The sequence below is a fragment of the Gorilla gorilla genome, chromosome 22 (assembly GCF_029281585.2).
Source record: "Gorilla gorilla gorilla isolate KB3781 chromosome 22, NHGRI_mGorGor1-v2.1_pri, whole genome shotgun sequence".
NCBI classification, from domain to species: Eukaryota; Metazoa; Chordata; class Mammalia; order Primates; family Hominidae; genus Gorilla; species Gorilla gorilla.
Genome location: NC_073246.2, coordinates 37,958,131 through 37,975,499, shown reverse-complemented (window position 1 = coordinate 37,975,499; position 17,369 = coordinate 37,958,131). Strand labels below are relative to the sequence as shown.

Sequence of the window (17,369 nt, the reverse complement as noted above, 5' to 3'; positions counted from 1 at the left end):
TTACTGAATTCTGTGAAAGATAAAGCCAGACACTAAGGTGGTAAGGACAGATTTTAGTCAATAATGAACTCCTGTAATAGGAAAGAGGGTCCAGTGTAAACGAACTTTCATTTGTACAGAGATGACTGTGCCTTTTAAAGGGAGAGTGAAGGATCAGGAAGTGGGAGGAGTTAGGGAAATAACAAATTACCAAGGGTTGCTCAGTGGAAATGTTGGTTAGGCCAGCTGTGTCTGTTAGCTGGCAATTAGCAAAGTTGGGATTCTATTCTCCCACTATAAAGACTGAAAGACAGAGGCCGTATCATTTCTGATGATTACATTTCAGAGGAATGGCTTTCAGGTCCTTGAGAAAGACATTCTTTCTTTCTTTTTTTTTTTTTGACACGGAGTTTCTCTCTTATCTCTCAGGCTGGAGTACAGTGGTGCGATCTCAGCTCACTGCAATCTCTGCCTCCCAGTTTCAAGAGATTCTCCTGCCTCAGCCTCTCGAGTAGCTGGGACTACAAGCGTGTGCTACCACGCACAGCTAACTTTTTGTATTTTTAGTAGACAAAGGGTTTCGCCATGTTGGCCAGGCTGGTCTCGAACTCCTGACCTCAGGTGATCCGCCCGCCTTCGCCTCCCAAAGTGCCGGGATTACAGGCGTGAGCCACCACACCTGGCCAAGAAACACTCCTGGGTGGGAGATACATCTCAAAGGGACCGAGAGAATTCACAGCTCTAAGCCGTTTTTAGTAAATGCTTTAAGAAAGGGCAGTCAGGGGCCTATTGTCAGAAGTTGGTTATTACAAACACCACATTTTTTCTTTTTTTTGGCAGCTTAAACATTCTCAGGAAGGGGCTAGAGTCATCCTAGGGGTGATAGGGTCATCCTAGCCATGCAGCCTTGAGCTGTGTTAAAAAAAAAAAAAAAAAGAAAAGAAAAACAAAACCAAAAACAACTCACAATGTATAAATTTAGAAAAGGAGGCCGGGCGCGGTGGCTCACGCTTGTAATCCCAGCACTTTGGGAGGCCGAGGCAGGCGGATCACGAGGTCAGGAGATCGAGACCACGGTGAAACCTCGTCTCTACTAAAAAATACAAAAAAATTAGCCGGGCACGCTGGCAGACGCCTGTAGTCCCAGCTACTCAGGAGGCTGAGGCAGGAGAATGGCGTGAACCCGGGAGGCGGAGCTTGCAGTGAGCCGAGATCGCACCACTGCACTCCAGCCTGGGGGACAGAGCAAGATTCCGTCTCTGAAAAAAAAAAAAAAAGAAAAGAAAAGGAGATGGGGGCTTTATTTCTTCTAAAGGGGTACAACCTGCAAGGTAGCCATCCTGGAGGCTGGGGAGCTGACTCCAGCAGAAACAGAGATGGGCACTTTGAAGGGGGAGGCTTTGAGGCAGGAGCTTTAGACTGGACAGGTTGGCTAAACTTACACATTCAACAGTTTACAGGAGGAGCTGTGAATATTCATGAAGGTGGTCCTGATACATGCATATTGAAGAAACATGCATGTAACATATGACTCATGTATATTCACTTTGGGATGGTGACTTGACATTTAAGTGTATTACCATTAGGCCCTATCTGTCAAAAGGTCTTTCAGGACATCAAGGCACGCAAGTACACAGCCTCTGTAAACCAGAACCAGTCCATTCCATAGTCCACGATCTTCTTATCAGGAGAAAGTTGTTGAAATCAGTCTCTTGTCTAATCAAAGCTGTAGTTATGGCTTGTGTGTAAGAGTTAGAGAAAGAGGAAAGAAGCAAAAATGCGTTGGCAGTTAGAGACAGGTTTACTTTAGATGAAACCTGAGAGGCGCTCCTGGCCCATTTTGGTCAGGAGCTCTTTCTCTTACAGACTAAGAGTATGTATTGGTTTTAGGGTAAGGGGGCTTATCACAAGCTTGGAATGTTTATGTGTGTGGAGAAGTTCATGGCAGGGTTGGAATCTCTCTGGGAGGAGCGGAGGTTATCTTGGGGCAGACATCTTTCTGGCCTGGAGGGGGGTTATCTTGGGGCCAGCATCTTCCTGGCCTGGAGGGGGCTTTATCTAGGGGCTAGCATGTCTCTAGTTGGGGAGGAGTTTGGAATCTTTCCGGTTGGAGATGTTATTTGTGGTGTGTGTAGGGATGTGGGATTGTTTGTCATCCATGTGGACTGGCGAGAAGAAGCAGAGGGTGTCTGTTTTTGTTCTAGGCATTCCCAGACAAAAGACAGAGACCCAGAATCCTCTTACTAAAGAGGATGGTCAAGTTGAGAAGAAACTGTGCGTCCCCAAGATTTCCTCTAGCTTAGTCCTGCTGGTCCTCTGAGGACCGGACGGCCAACCTGACTTTTCCCGGGTACCGCGAGAAAGCCAGGGGAAGGCAGATCTTACCAGTTGGCTGGATTAGTGTCCGATGTTGGATGTTCCAGTTGGAATTGGCAAAGGGCCTCTTGGACTGCAGCCGCATGAGGAAGAGAGAGAAAGAAAGAGAGAGAGAGAAGGAAAGAGAGAGAGGGAAAAGAGAGGATGAGGGAAAAGTGAAGTGAGAGAAAAGATGGAGCGGGTGGCCAGAGACCCTCAGGATCCAGAAATTAGCTCAGGACCAGCTGTGGTTGCCCACTGCTTCCTGGGTTGCAAGAGAGCCTCTGCCCCCAGCACCCAGCCTGGGTTTCCACACCAAATGTAAGAGTTCAAGAAAGACATAAGGACCACTAAACGCGGCTGGCAATTAGAGACAGGTTTACCTTATATGAAACCTGACAGGTGCTCCTGGCCTGTTTCGGTCAGGAGCTCTTTCTCTTAGAGACTAAGAGTATGTATTGGTTTTAGGGTGAGGGGGCTTACCACAAGCTTGGAATGTTTATGTATGTGGAGAAGTTCATGGCGGGGTTGGAATCTCTCTGGGAAGAGGGGAGGTTATTTTGGGGTAGACATCTTTCCAGCCCTGAGGGGTGTTATCTCGGGGCTATCATCTTCCCCACTTCCCAGCTGGAACGGGGTTTATCTTGGGGCTACCATGTCTCTGGTCAGGGAGGAATTTAGAATGTTTCTGGTTGAAGATATTATTTGTGATTTATGGTCATGGTGACCTTAGCCATTAGGCTGATGCCCTTTGGATTTAGGCGGTTTTTGTTTTGTTTTGTTTTAGCCAGAGTCTTGCTCTGTTGCCCAGGATGGAGTGCAGTAGCGCTACCTCAGCTCACTGCAAGCTCCACCTCCTGGGTTCATGCCATTCTCCTGCCTCAGCCTCTCAAGTAGCTGGGACTACAGGCGCTTGCCACCATGCCCGGGTAATTTTTTGTATTTTTAGTAGAGATGGGGTTTCACCGAATTAGCCAGGATGGTCTCGATCTCCTGACCTCGTGATCTGCCCACCTCGGCCTTCCAAAGTGCTGGGATTACAGGTGTGAGCCACCGCACCTGGCCTAGGCGGTTTTTTATTAAGGTGCACTTTAGAATGAGGGGCTTGTCCAAGATGGAGATGCTTCTGCTCTGTCATTGTGGAACAGGGGGTTAGTTAACATCTGGTGGTGCATAAGTGGTAATTGTTTTAATATTGCTTAGGTGGAGGTGAGTGCTTGTTTAGCTGCTAGAGAAAAAGAAAAAACTTGTAACCATTAGAACAGAATTTATTCTTGAAGTGACTTAACTCTTTCGTGGCATGGCCTTAGGTCTTGTTTATAATTTTTGTATCTTATTGCCACAAAAAGTCTGTTCCGTCTGTCTCATGGTCTCTATTTTAACATCAATGCTGGCCAGTTGTGTCTAAACTGTAAAAGAGAGAGGGTGTAATGAGGCATGTCTGACCTCACATTCCATCAGGGCTGGGAACTAAGTTTTTAAGTTTTTTTCTGGGGCCCTCTTGGCCAAAAGGGGGTTCCATTCAGTCAGTAGGGGCTTAGGATTTGTTTAGTTTACAGCTGTTAGAAACTATGTTAGTGTTTAAATCTTTTAGTGTTGGGGGGCAGGGGTGAATAAAATCATTTGTGTTTAGAATCTGTAGTTTAAATAGGATTTGTGCTCCGTATGCTGAGCGCCAGTCCACTGGGCCCTTTTCTTTCTCTATACTTTGCCTCTGTGTCTCTTTCTTTTCTCAGTCTCTCATCCCACCTGATGAGAAACACCCACAGGTGTGGAGGGGCAGGCCACCCCTTCACTATTTACATAGTCTTTACATTGTATTAGATGTTATAAGTAATCTAGAGATGATTTAAAGTATATGGAAGGATGTGCATAGGTTATATGCAAATATTACACCATTGTGAAAGTTGCAGAATCAAAATGGAGTCACTTGTGTCAAAACCCTGATAAATGCAGCTGGGGAAGGCCTTGAAGGAAGGGTTCTCATGCACTATGCCTCATAACAAGAATTGTCACACAAAAGACCCTAGCCTTGCAGAAAGGCCCAATCTTAAACACAGAAAATACTTCTGCAAGGACATCTGTCCAGCAACTTTGGACTGATGCTACCTTTGTTATTCATTCTTTTAGCCAAAGATAATTGATTTAAAGCAATTCATATAATCTTCATTTTCCTTTTAAAAACATCTCCTTGCCTCAACCTCCCCCAAAACGCACATAGTTTACTATGGCATGCATATTCCCAGATAAATCTCATTTTCTTTTAGGGAGCCTCTTTTGTTACTTAGGTTTACACCATTATATACAAGGGACTTGAGCATTCTAATTCTGGTATCCGCAGGGTCCTGGAGCCATTCCCCCACGGACACTAAGGGACAACTGTACTTGTTTTTCATGACAGAAAACATGTTTAGGAGTACTAATTTTTTTCCCCCATAGAAGATTTCCATAGGAGAAGGGTTTTGGAGAGAGACACCACAGGAACATGCTATCAGCATGATTTCTTCCTGATGTTATCCTTGACCACCCGGTTAGGTACTGTTTGCCAGGTTTCTCCACCGTAGCCCCCAACACCATTCCAGGCTGTACTCTTTGGAATCAAGTTACTAGGCATAGCCCATAATCAAAGTGGGGGTGGGTGGGGCAGAAATCGAGCTCCCGCTATTGGAAGAAGGGGTATTTAGATATATTATTTAGAATTTTCCTGTGAGGCGGGTCCTGTGGCCAGACTGAAACGGTGGAATGGGGGCGGGGATTGGCGAGCAAAGTGACTCGACCCGGCAAACCCAGCCTGGCAGGAAAGCCCGAGGTCTGGGCGAACAGGGCCGCGCGCCCTAGGTGGTTTAACTTCGTAAGGAAAGACTCCGCAGGCCGGCTCTTCAGTGCGCAGCTTGCTCGCCTGCGGGTTACTGGGTTTTCTGACCCCTGACTCGAAGTAGGGGTTATGGGGCTGTGGGGCTGCCGACCTCGTCCCCGACTGTATTGGGCGTTGGCGGCGAGTCCGCGAACACTGCGCATGCGCGAGCCGGAAGCTGCCGCCCGCGGCGGAAGGGGCGGACCCGGGAGACTGACGACTTGGATTGCTTAAGGACGCTAGGCGGGCGCGACAGCCTTCAGCCTCTCCCTCTGCAGTTTTGGCCGGTTCCTTTAACTTGCGTTCATTTGGGGCTGTTTGGTGTTTCCACGTGCCTTGGGCCCGCCCACTGCAGCCGCCATCTTGGAAGCGGACGCCGGCGCCTAGGTGAGCTAGTTGGACTTCCGGGTCGGGCCTCCAGTTGCCCGGGTAACGGGAGCAGAGTCGCCCTGGTGCGTTCCTTAGTCTTTCATTCATCAGCGTAAAAAGAACTGAGTTCAGGTCGCAGGTCCCCTCCAGGGCAGGCATTATCGTGTGCGCTGCAGTAACCTCTCATCTTGTGGAGTCCTTCACTTAGCGCATGTTGCTCCGGCGCGCTGCGTAAAGCTAAGGAGCCTGAGGCCCGAGGTCCGATGCTCGCCTGGCTGGCCTGTGGCGGCGGGAGCGGTGTGTGTCGGACCGTTGGACGGCCTCACGGCTAGAGTTTGAGGACTGTGGGGGCGGGGACGGTACCTGTGTCTGTGGCGGTCACCGGGCTTCACGTGGTCCTCAGCAGGGTGCTGGTGGACAGCTCGCGTGAGGGCCCGGGAGTCTTGGGGACACTTCCCGGCGCGGTCTGTGGACTGAGCGCTGGGACCCGCACCGAACCAGCCGCCGTTTGCCTCTGGAGCTGGACATGCCGACTTTCGTTAGGTCAAATAATGAACCTTATACTGCGGAAGTGCGGTATTAATATTGCCTGGAGTTCTTGTCTCTTGCTCATTTCTGCCGTCGAATGTTTTAGGAGTAGATTTATCTTTTATTTTTTATTTTTATTAATTTATTTTTTGTGACAGAGTCTCGCTCTGTCGCCAGGCTGGAGTGCATTGGCGTGATCTCTCCTAGCTGCAGCCTCCGCCTCCTGAGATCAAGCGATTCTCCTGCCTGAGCCTCCCCAGTAGTTAGTATTACAGGTGCCTGCCACCACGCCTGGCTGATTTTTGTATTTTTAGTAGAAACGGGGTTTCACCATGTTGGCCAGGCTGGTCTTGAACTCCTGACCTCAGCCCGCCTCGGGCTCCCAAAGTGCTGGTTTTACAGGCGTGAGCCGCTGTGCCCAGCCATTATTTTATTTTTATTTATGTATTTATTTTTTGAGACGCAGCCTCGCTCTGTCGCCCAGGCTGGAGTGCAGTAGCGCGATCTCGGCTCACTGCAACCTCCGCCTCCCAGGTTCAAGCGATTCTCCTGCCTCAGCCTCCCAAGTAGCTGGGATTACAGGCGTGTGCCACCATGCCTAGCTATTTTTTGTATTTTTAGTAGATTAAGCTGTAGTCACTAGGTCTGCAAGATAAAACTGTTTTAGAGGGACTGATATAATGGGAATTCTGTTACTGTAGGGATCATGATTTAGCTCACAGTATAAACCTTTCATGTACAAAAGCACTTGAGAGAAACAGTTTACCAAAACATACATTTGTATACTTAAAGGTGCAAAGAACAGTGATTATCATGTAACTGGAAAGTAAATCAAAGAAATGTTTTTTATTTTAGATTGAGCATTTCCACAGAAATTACAGTTTTGTCCTTTTTGAAAAAATAGAACTGTGTTTCAGAAAAAAGAAACTACAGTTTTAGCATGCAGAAAGGAAAAGGGAGAACAAGCCGGATCAGAAGACGAAAACTCTGCAGAAGTTCTGAATCAAGAGGAGGTACGGTTTTTCTTTTAGTGCCAGTAATGAAAAAAGAAATCCTTTTGTGATTGCTTGTTTGTTCATACGTAGCTTTTCTTTCTTTCTTTCTTTTTTCTGAGACGGATTCTAGCTCTGTCACCCAGGCTGGAGTGCAGTGGTGTCATTTTGGCTCACTGCAACCTCTGCTTCCCTGGTTCAAGTGATTCTCCTGCCTCAGCCTCCCAAGTAGCTGGGACTACAGGCGTGAGCCACCATGCTCGGCCTAACACATAGCTTTTCTCAAAGGCACACAGTGTTCAAAGAGAATCTTTCTTTTTTCTTTCTTTTTTTTTTTTTTGGAGACAAGTTACATTCTGTTACCCAGATTGGAATGCAGTGGCGTGATCATGGCTTGATCTCCCAGGCTCAAGTGATCTCCTCCCTTAGCCTCCCTCCTGCCTCAGCCTCCCAAGTACCTGGGACTACAGGTACATGCCACTGCACCCGGCTAATGTTTTTTTAAATTTGTTTTAGCGACAGGGTCTATGTTGCGCAGGCTGGTCTTGAACTCCTGGGCTCGAGTGGTCCTCCTGCCTCGGCCTCCCGAAGCACTGGGATTACAGGTGTGAACCACTGTGTCCAGCCCAAAGAGAATATTTCTTAAATAACACTCTTTTTAATGGTGCCATTGTATTCTTTTAGATCCTGGTGGGAATGTGAAGATATCTAACTTATTGTTTCAACTGTCTTCTCTGGGGATGACTCCCAAGTTTCTTTTTCCGGTCTTGACCTTCAGCTACCTGTAGGATATCAATGTTTGGATGTAAATTTATGACTTCAAATTCAGGGTAACCCTGTCTGAAGAAGATACTGTATCTTGTTCAATACAAAAGTGCTTGGCCATCTGGAAAGTCCTATGTAAATCCAACTGGACATGGTACAAGATATCGATAAGCTCACTTTTTTTTTTTTTTTTGCTGATGGAGGTCCAGTTGTTTGATCATCATTTATTGAAAAGACTATCTTCTTCCACTGATTTGCCTTTGCACTTTGTCAAAAATCAGTTGTTCATTTACGTGTGGACCTCTTCCTATTTTCTGTGTTGTTCCTTTGACCTATTTGTGTCTGTTTTGACAATATCACACTAATTTGATTACTGTAGCTTTATAATAAGTTTTAAAATCAATCTTTCAAAGATATTGGGGCTATTCTAGGCTTTTTACATTTCCACATGAATTTTGGGATCATCTTGTTAATTCCTGTATGAAAGCCTGCTTGAATTTTGATAGGATTACATTGAATGAATATAGTCGTATGTTGCATAAGTATGTTTTGGTTGATGGATCACATGTACAGTGGTGGTCCTATCAGATTATAATATTGTATTTTTTTTTTTTAAGAGATGGGGTCTTTCTGTGTTGGGCAGGCTGGTCTCAAACTCCTGGCCTCAAGCAGTCCTCCCGCCTTGGCCTCCCAAATGCTGGGAATACAGATGTGAGCCACTGCGCCTGGCCAATACTGTGTTTTTATTGTAACTTTTCTATGTTTAGATACACCAGTTCTTACTATTGTGTAAGTCTGTCTGACACATTTCATCAGACATGTTCTTTTAAAAATGGTAATCCGATTATATAGTGGTTTTAATCACCATGTGTTCTCTCCTTGCCTGATAGTGAATGAGAGCCACAAGTCTGAATTTATAGAGCTGAGGAAGTGGCTGAAAGCTAGGAAGTTTCAAGATTCAAACTTAGCACCTGCATGTTTTCCAGGTAAGATCTAGCCTTCAGCTGTCCTGCCCTTTCCCACACGAGAGCCAGGTAGACAGCAGGGGCCACTCTTGCAGGTGGGCCTCAGCAGATATTGTCTTTCAGCTGGTTTGCATGTGTTCCCCTTGGGTTGGAGGAGGAGCCCCCTGTGTGTGGCCAGTTAATTGCAGAGCGGTGGGCTTCAGCACTGAGCTGAGGCAGACTGACATTCTCTTCTGGAACTTGTGCTTATTAGGGAGGTTAGGTTAACATTTTGCCAGGCGTGGTGGCTCACATCTGTAATCCCAGCACTTTGGGAGGCTGAGGCAGGCAGATCACTTGAGCTCATGCGTTTGAGACCAGCCTGGCCAACATGACGAAATCCTGTCTCTACTAAAAGTACAAAAGTTAGCCAGGCGCGGTGGTGTGCCCTGTAGTCCCAGCTACTCTAGAGGCTTAGGCAGGAGGATTGCTTGAGCCCGGGAGGTTGAGGCTGCAGAGAGCCATGATCATGCCCCTGCACTCCAGCTTGGGCGATAGAGTGAGACCTTGTCTCAAAAAACTAACAAAAAACAAAAACCACTTTCTTCTGGAACATTCTCTCACAGAAGTTGGGCAGCTTGCTATGGGTGTGTGCCTGCATACATGGCTACTCCACTCTTCCCACAGGTGGGCAGGAGATAACCACAGGGAGGACCAAGATGCTCTTTAAAAGGATTTGGAGTCTGCTGTAGTACAGAGATAGTGGTGGTGCAATTAGGGCCCCAAAATTCTACATCACAGGGCAGGCTGCATCTTACAGAAAAGTCAAAGCATATGCCACACAATGCTCCCCTTGGCCATTAGAATTATTACTCAAGTACCCATTAGGTAATTGAACTTTGAGCAAATTAACTTCCTCATATACCCCACGCCAAGGCAAATGATTTCCCACTTGTGCCCCTTGCTGAGTGAGGTGATGTGTGTAAAGTTGTTCTCCATGAGTCAGTTACACATCATGACTTTGAACTAAAATGCTTGATTTGAGCCATTTTCTATTAGGGCCCCTTCTAGTTGATGGTCATGAACCATATTGTCAGCCTCTAAAATAATGCTTGACTTTCTGTTTTTGTGTGTCAAAGATGGTCAGTAAAAGCCACACCCTTAGATGTACAGAACAGAGTTTTTCCCCAGATGATCAAGAGAGTCAGTAGTGTCAGCAGTAAACTTGCCGTGTCTAAGGCCTGCCCACATCTCTGGTGTCATTTGCCCTAGAAAGGATGGGTTTAAAATCATCAAGCAGGAATCAGCAGATGGTTTAGATGGAATACCTGAGAATAGGTCATTTGTTTGTAATCTGGAGCAGTAAAGAGTTCCTATTTTTAAAAGTGAGCACAACTTGCCCTGGCCCCAGCCCCAGATGTCGGGTGATGCAGGTGGCTTGGCAGTGACCCGTGCCCAGTGCTTACAGTTCTGGGGAACCTTCTGTAAGTGCTTCATGTAGTTTTTAGCTCTTAATCAGTGTATGATAGGAGGTAACATTTTTGGGCTTCAGTCAAAATGTATGAACTCTGGGGAATTCATCTTAGTTTGTGGAGGGGCACAGGAAATCTCCTAAGCAGGATTCCATCTTTAGACTCTGTCTTCTTTTCTGCCTTGGGAACTGACCGCAGCATTTCCTTTCACCACCAAAAGCACTAGCCAGGTCAGGGCCTCCCATGTAGATTGATGATAGTGGAAATTTTGAGGCTTTGAGACATTTGTAATAAACTTTACTCTTATGAGCTCCTAATGGCCACTTCTACTTTGCCTAGTATATCCAATATGAAAATGAAAGTAAGTGTAGATTACTATATGTTTTTTGATATTAAACACTATCTATCATATAAATATAGGTAAAGGATCTTCTAGATGTATTCCATAGGCCAGCTTTTGTTCATATATATGTTTGGAGAGAATTTCTACTTAGATTAGCACGTAAGTTTTTGGAAGGATAACCAGGTAGAAGAAAATCTTCCCATTAGTCATTGATTCTAGGAGGAGTTCTGGTGCACAGGGATGATTAACTCCACAATGGGGTACACAAAATCAATGAAATAAGTTAACACTGGAACCAGCTGTATGAGCAGACAGTGTCCTCCTGGGAGGGGAGATGAATTGGGACTCATCAAATCCAACTTGCTGGGAAACTGATGGAGGACTTGGGGCAGGAATTCCCACCATGAGCCGGGAGCATCAAATCCAACCTGCCAGGAAGCTGATGGAAGACTTGAGGCAGGAATTCCCACCATGAGCCAGGAGCATCAAATCCAGCCTGCCAGGAAACTGATGAAGGACTTGAGGCAGGAATTCCCACCATGAGCCAGGAGCATCAAATCCAACCTGCCAGGAAACTGATGGAAGACTTGAGGCAGGAATTCCCACCATGAGCCGGGAGCATCAAATCCAAGTTGCGGGAAACTGATGGAAGACTTGAGGCAGGAATTCCCACCATGAGCCAGGAGCATCAAATCCAACCTGCCAGGAAGCCGATGGAGGACTTGAGGCGGGAATTCCCACCATGAGCCGGGAGCATCAAATCCAACCTGCCAGGAAGCCGATGGAGGACTTGAGGCAGGAATTCCCACCATGAGCCGGGAGCATCAAATCCAAGTTGCGGGAAACTGATGGAGGACTTGAGGCAGTGAGCCACCGTGAGCCGGGAGCTCCCAGTAGTCCTGCACTGACTTGGCTGAATTATTTTCCCTCCCAGCTAAGAGAGGAAAGATGGAGAACGATGAATTGGAGACGTTAATGCTCTAGGCCTCTTATGATCACGTAATACCTATGCCTGCCAGAAAAGCTGTCATCTGAGCATCCTTTCAATGTTTGTCTGACTGTTCCAGGAGCAGAAGCTTAGGCATGGAGGGAGAAACTTCTGGAAGTTGGTATTAATTTTTAAATAAAGGAATTTATTGAATTAATTGGTATTAATGCAGCGGCTGAGGTTACTATGGTGACTGTGCTCCAGCCGGAGCCTTGGCTCACAGGGAACAGCTGGAGCTGACCTACCCAGCTGAGCTCACCAGGTCATGGAGAGCCCATCTCATGGGTTACCTGATCAGAGAGGGGAGGATGTCTGCAGGCTTTGTGGGGACTTGAGTGGGGTTTATTGGCCAGCCGGCCAATCAAAGGGGTCTCAAGGTCTTCACTTGGGAGAGCTGAGTCTGGTAATGGAGATAAGTGGCCTGGGGCTCTAGCCTCAGAGGTTGGCTGGGCATTGGGAATAGCACCTTGTTAGCTGGTAGGCCCCAGGGGAGAGAGTCCAGCCCAAAGCGTCCTACAGGAGGCCCAGCAGTAGGTCTGTATAAAGTCCACGGTGCTCTTAAGGTCTCATCTCTGAAGCTGACTGCCCTTCAAGGATTATAACTCACTGGAGGTCAAGACATTTTCTGGAATAGCTTTCTGACTCCCTGTTTCCCCTGGGAATCAAAGGCTGAGAGACATCCAGCTTCAGCCTTGTGTAATTTTGAAGTTCACATTTTTTTTTTCCATAATAGTTATCTCTAGGACCTCGAAGGTATAGCAGGATTTACTCTCTTTCTGTCTTTGCTTTCCTAGGTACAGGAAGAGGGCTGATGAGTCAAACATCCCTGCAGGTGAGAACTGTTCTTTGATCCTTGAAACCCAATGTAGATATTGCTGCTTTGTTTTTGTGGTTCAAACGAAGTGGATTAAAAAAATTTCAGACATACAGTCATTTCTTACTTACCTAATAGATATATTTGAATATGGTTCTATCAACTAGGATTAAGTTTGTTGCAATAAAAGACAAGCCCAAAATTGAGGTGCTTAAGCAGCATGGAAATTTATTTTGTTCTCACTCATAGAAACAAGCTTGGAGTAGGCTGACCCTGGCTGGTGGGGCACTCCTATGGCTGGCAGAGGCCCCAACTCCTTCCAGCTCTCTCATGTCCTTAAGGGAACTGCACCCTCAGGTCAGGTTGTGGGTCTTGGAACTTGGGCATCAGGAGAGAGCAAGCGGGTGAGGAAGGGCAGGCTTCCTTCCTTTAAGGAAATTCCAGTCCCTCTGTCCTTGGCCAGTGATCAGGTACACAGCCCTAGCCAGCTGCAAGGGAGGAGATCCATGCTGGCCTTTCCCCAGCCACATGCCCTCTAAGTAGGATTCCGTTAGCGAGGAGGGGGAGAGAAGGCGTGTTGGGATAGGCAACTAGCAATCTCTGCCACAGCACATGTTACATGTCAGATCACGTTTTCAGTATGCTAAGGGAGCTGCTGCTGTCTGTGAGGCAGTCGTGATGCGGCAGGTAGAAACCAAAGCTAGGGGAGGATGAGGCCTCAGGCTTGGGCCAGAGTTGCCTTCAGCTGCCTGAGGCCCCAGCATGAGACCCCTCATACTCTTGGCTTCTGTTTCCTCACCTAGAAAATGAGGAAGTAAATGACAGCCTCCAAGGTTTCTTTTCATTCTTCCGATGCTATTTTAAAGATCTCTAGCGCGTGATTTTCTGTGAAGCCAGAAATTAATTTCTTCCTTTATTTAGAAATTATCTTATTTTTAATTCTCTATTTAAAACTCGCACTCAGATGTGTACATATGTTTAAGCTAAGGAATGGTATCTTTTTTTTTTTTTTTAGTAGATAAAAAGTCCTTTTTTTTTTTTTTTTTGAGACAGAGTCTTGCTCTGTTGCCCAGGCTGGAGTGCAGTGGTGCGATCCTGGCTCCTTGCAACCTCTGTCTCCTGGGTTCAAGCAATTCTCTTGCCTCAGCCTCCTGAGTAGCTGAAATTACAGGCATGTGCCACCATGCCCAGCTAATTTTTTTTTTTTTTTTTAGTAGAGACAGGGTTTCACCATCTTGGCTAGGCTGGTCTTGAACTCCTGACCTCAGGTGATCTGCCCGCCTTGGCCTCCCAAAGTGTTGGGATTACAGGCATGAGCCACTATGCCTGGCCCAAAAGTAATTTTAATTTTTAAAAATGTTGTGTTAAAAAGAGAAGTTTTTAAAATATTAAAGGAAAGTTTAGTTTCTTTAAAACGCAAGCATAGTCAGCAAGGGAATTCAGGTTATCTTTCCTAAACAGATGAAAATCACAAACACAAGAAGTCCAATATATAAAGAATGGTATGTTTTAATGTTGTAATTCTATTATGCCGTGTTAATGTTTTCATCATTTAAAAATTTTTAATTGTGGTAAAATATATGTAACATAAAACTTTTTTTTTTGTCATTAAGAAGCCTTTATTGGGTTATATTCACTTTGACACTCCCACCAAATTAAGAGGGAAAAAACGAAAAACAAAAATAAGAAATCCCAGTAAAAGAGCCCCTCAAGATTTCATAAACTACAAACTAAAGCTGCTAGTTAATAAGGAAATGGCAGAATTTTCAGAGCTGTATAATACAAAAGTTCCTGTAATTTAAGCAGATTTCCTCACTGATGACAGATCTTCCAACACAATGTGAAGTTATGCTACTTGGATATTTGTAGCAAAACCATTTTTTTTGTACAAAAACAAAAGCAAGGGACCATGAAAAAAAAAGTATTTGTTCCTCATGGCCTGTGAGCATACAAATTTTTTAGCAATTTAAAAGGGTAACTCACAGCCTGACATTTTTCTATACCCCACCTATTCTGCCTCTCTGTAGGATTTGTAAATGAAAGTAACATCTTACTAGCGGGGGTCTCGTCTATCTCCCACTCTCTCCAACTAATCCTACTAATTTTCTCTCATCTTCCTGAGCGTCCTCCATGAACAGCATTGCAAGTTGGTTTTAAAAATAGAAAAGAAAAAAGAAAGTTTTACAAGGGTTTTGTTGGTTAATTACCAGTAGAGTCAGTCCACCAGTAGTTTGATTTCATTGGCTAGCAGCTGGTTCATGTTGAACAGTCCCCCTGGGAGTCTGGTGAGCAGCTCTCGCTCTATGCTTTCAGGGTCACTGTCAACAGAGCTGGAACTTGCACTTATGTTGTCAACAGCAGTGCTGGCTGGGGGACCCAGCTCCGGCTCACTAGTCTCACTGGCAGTGGACACCACAGAGAGCAGGGACATACGCTGGGTGAGCTGGCCAGGGGGTAGAAGGGAGGCAGTATAGTCTGCTATGATACCAGCTACATGTAGATTACAAGCCTTATCAAAGGCGATGAAACCTACATTTGCATTGGCCTCACAGACACAGAAGGAGCTGCCATCTTTCATCAACAGGTCAATGCCACACACATCCATCCCCAGGATATTAGACACCTGGATAGCTAGCTGCTTCCCTTGTTCACTCAATGAACACATCATCCCCACACCACCTAATGAGCAGTTGCTTTGCATTCTCCCATCTGTTGAACAATGTAACATGGTGCCAACCACGTGGCCTCCCACGACAATGACACGTACATCCCGTCCATGTGACTCTTTAACATACTTCTGGAACAAGTATGGCGCTTCATGGCAAATAAGATGGCTTAGATCAGCCAAATGGTGCTTATCTCGAGCCAAGAAAACGGCTTCACCTCTATGACCCCGCATATTCTTTACTACCATTGGGAACTCCAGTACTTGAGCTTCATCAATCATTTTAGCAAAATTTTCATGGCCACCATAAGAGAAAGTATCTGGCAGAGGAACACCATGGCCAGCCAACTCTTGAAATGTCCAGAACTTATTAACGCAGTTCAGGATGGCTTGAGGTCGGTTCATTAACTGGCATCCCATCTTCTCTAGATGGCGCAAAACAGTGATGTCACAATCACTTTGCACCCAAGGGGTTGGTACTCTGATTACCACCACTTGTGGGTAGGCAGTGATTAGCTCTCCATTGATCCGCAGACCCAAGTTTCCTTTCTCCATTGTCAGCACCACCTCATCCATCACCACAGCCCTAAAGTCCAGTTCCTCCTCACAACATTTGGCCTTCAGTGCTCGTAAAATCTCTGTTTGAGGATAGTCTTCCCTGATGGGACAATCTGTCAAAAACCCCAACTTGGCAGCCACGGAACTACAGATCTTGATCAGCTTGTGCTTCCTTGCCTGGATTGTTTCCTCTTGGATGTAACGTCTACCAGTTGACTATGGAAGATGAACAGCCAGATTTAGAGGTCTGCAAGAGTCCTGAGCACAGGGGCTTCTGTCCCCGAGTTAGAGTGCACCACCCTCCTAGCAGGTGGAAGCAGCCCACGAATCCATAAACCCGGAAGCTCATCTAACATAAAACTTACCATCTTAACCATTTTGAAGTTCAGTAGTATTAAGTACATTCATATTGTTGTACAATATTTTTGTTTTTGGAGGAAGGTGTAATTGACTTTATTCTGTAGCAGAATTTGGGGATGAGAAATGTCATGTATGCAGCAGTAACTACAGGTAGTTTTTGTTTAGGTCATGAAATAATTGGCAGTTGTTTCACATGTACATTCAAATGTGGTTGTTTTATCAAAAGTTTTTGAAAATTGAGACATATTTTACATATAGTGAAATGCACAGTGAAGTGTACAGTTTGCATTTTGATGATAAAGAGATTTACCCAAATATTTTAAAACCAGAAGATCATAGGATGTTGGAATGGGGAGTGACCATAGTGATCATCCAGCTTAATCTTGCTTTACAGATGAGGAAACCAGAAATTGATCCCGGAAGATTTTTTGGCTGAGATTTTTTTTCTTTTTTGAGACGGAGTCACGTTCTGTCGCCCAGGCTAGAGCACAGTAGCGCAATCTCGGCTCACTGCCACCTCTGCCTCTCGAGTTCAAGTGATTCTCCTGCCTCAGCCTCCCGAGTAGCTGGGATGACAGGTGTGCACCACCATGGCCAGCTAATTTTTGTATTTTTAGTAGAGATGTGGTTTCATCATGTTGGTCAGGCTGGTCTTGAACTCCTGACCTCAAGCGATCCACCCGCCTCAGCCTCCCAAAGTGCTAGGATTACAGGCATGAGCCACCGCGCCTGGCCTTGGCTGAGATTTTTAACCAACTTAGATGCCAGTTAGAATTAAAGGAGAGTCTTACATCTGGCTTCTTCATGCTGTGTTTATTTAAACTGTTTTCTATTACTTTACATCTAATTTTTCTTTCTATGGTTCTATCTCAGTGGGAGACACTGAAAACGATACTCTTGCAAGTGGTAGAGTTCGACGCTTACTGTGTTGGGCATGCTGGCCTTTCTTTAGCTCATAAGCGTGGGTTATGTAGAGAACAGACCATCACCTGGCCACTTGGATTTCACTGGATACAATTTTTTGGGGGTAGTTTCTGTCTGTTTGCTACTGGTAGCACTATTTCCTGGCATAAGAAAGTGAAGAAATAGGTGAAACCCTGTCTCTACTAAAAATACAAAAATTAGGCACCATCATGGTGGTGGGTGCCTGTAATCCCAGCTGCTTGGGAGGCTGAGGCAGGAGAATCACTTGAACCTGGGAGGTGGAGGTTGCAGTGAGCTGAGATCACGCCATTGCACTCTAGCCTGGGAGACAAAAGCAAAACTCCATCTCAAAAAAAAAAAAAAAAAAAAAAAAAGTGAAGAAACAGTATAATTTGAATTGTCAGCATGTTTCCACCACTCATTCTGGTGAAGGGTTGACTGCTTGTGGGTGTCAGTCAC

At 45.7% G+C, this 17,369-nt stretch overlaps 3 protein-coding genes across 14 annotated transcripts in view; 1 reads left to right on the top strand and 2 right to left on the bottom strand.

Annotated features, from left to right (window-relative positions):
• Window positions 1-1,257: 1,257 nt before the first annotated feature.
• On the bottom strand, window positions 1,258-5,716 carry LOC134757848 (uncharacterized). Of its 2 annotated transcripts, XM_063702586.1 has the most exons (3): window positions 5,301-5,716; window positions 2,365-2,428; window positions 1,258-1,717 (listed from the first exon to the last, which is right to left on the bottom strand). In XM_063702586.1, the coding sequence occupies exons 1-2, from the start codon at window positions 5,714-5,716 to the stop codon at window positions 2,377-2,379; spliced, it is 468 nt and encodes a 155-aa protein (XP_063558656.1). In that variant the 3' UTR covers window positions 1,258-1,717; window positions 2,365-2,376. The 2 variants fall into 2 exon arrangements, with proteins under 2 accessions (XP_063558656.1, XP_063558657.1); XM_063702587.1 differs by lacking the exons at window positions 1,258-1,717; window positions 2,365-2,428 and adding an exon at window positions 3,517-3,743.
• Window positions 4,947-17,369, top strand: part of SETD4 (SET domain containing 4) — a 26,176-nt gene continuing 13,753 nt past the window's right edge. Inside the window, exons 1-4 of one of the 11 annotated variants that reach the window (XM_055373990.2) lie at window positions 4,947-5,575; window positions 6,941-7,098; window positions 8,733-8,828; window positions 12,384-12,421. In XM_055373990.2, the coding sequence (XP_055229965.1) occupies window positions 7,026-7,098; window positions 8,733-8,828; window positions 12,384-12,421 (207 nt within the window). In that variant the 5' untranslated portion in view covers window positions 4,947-5,575; window positions 6,941-7,025. Of the gene's footprint in view, window positions 5,641-5,663; window positions 6,134-6,940; window positions 7,099-8,732; window positions 8,829-12,383; window positions 12,422-17,369 lie in introns of those variants that run through there. The other 10 variants (XM_031005123.3, XM_063702584.1, XR_008674854.1 and 7 more) reach the window with 10 other exon arrangements.
• LOC129529357 (beta-citrylglutamate synthase B-like) lies at window positions 14,551-15,773 on the bottom strand. Its single transcript, XM_063702585.1, has one exon. The coding sequence runs from the start codon at window positions 15,642-15,644 to the stop codon at window positions 14,619-14,621; it is 1,026 nt and encodes a 341-aa protein (XP_063558655.1). The 5' UTR covers window positions 15,645-15,773; the 3' UTR covers window positions 14,551-14,618.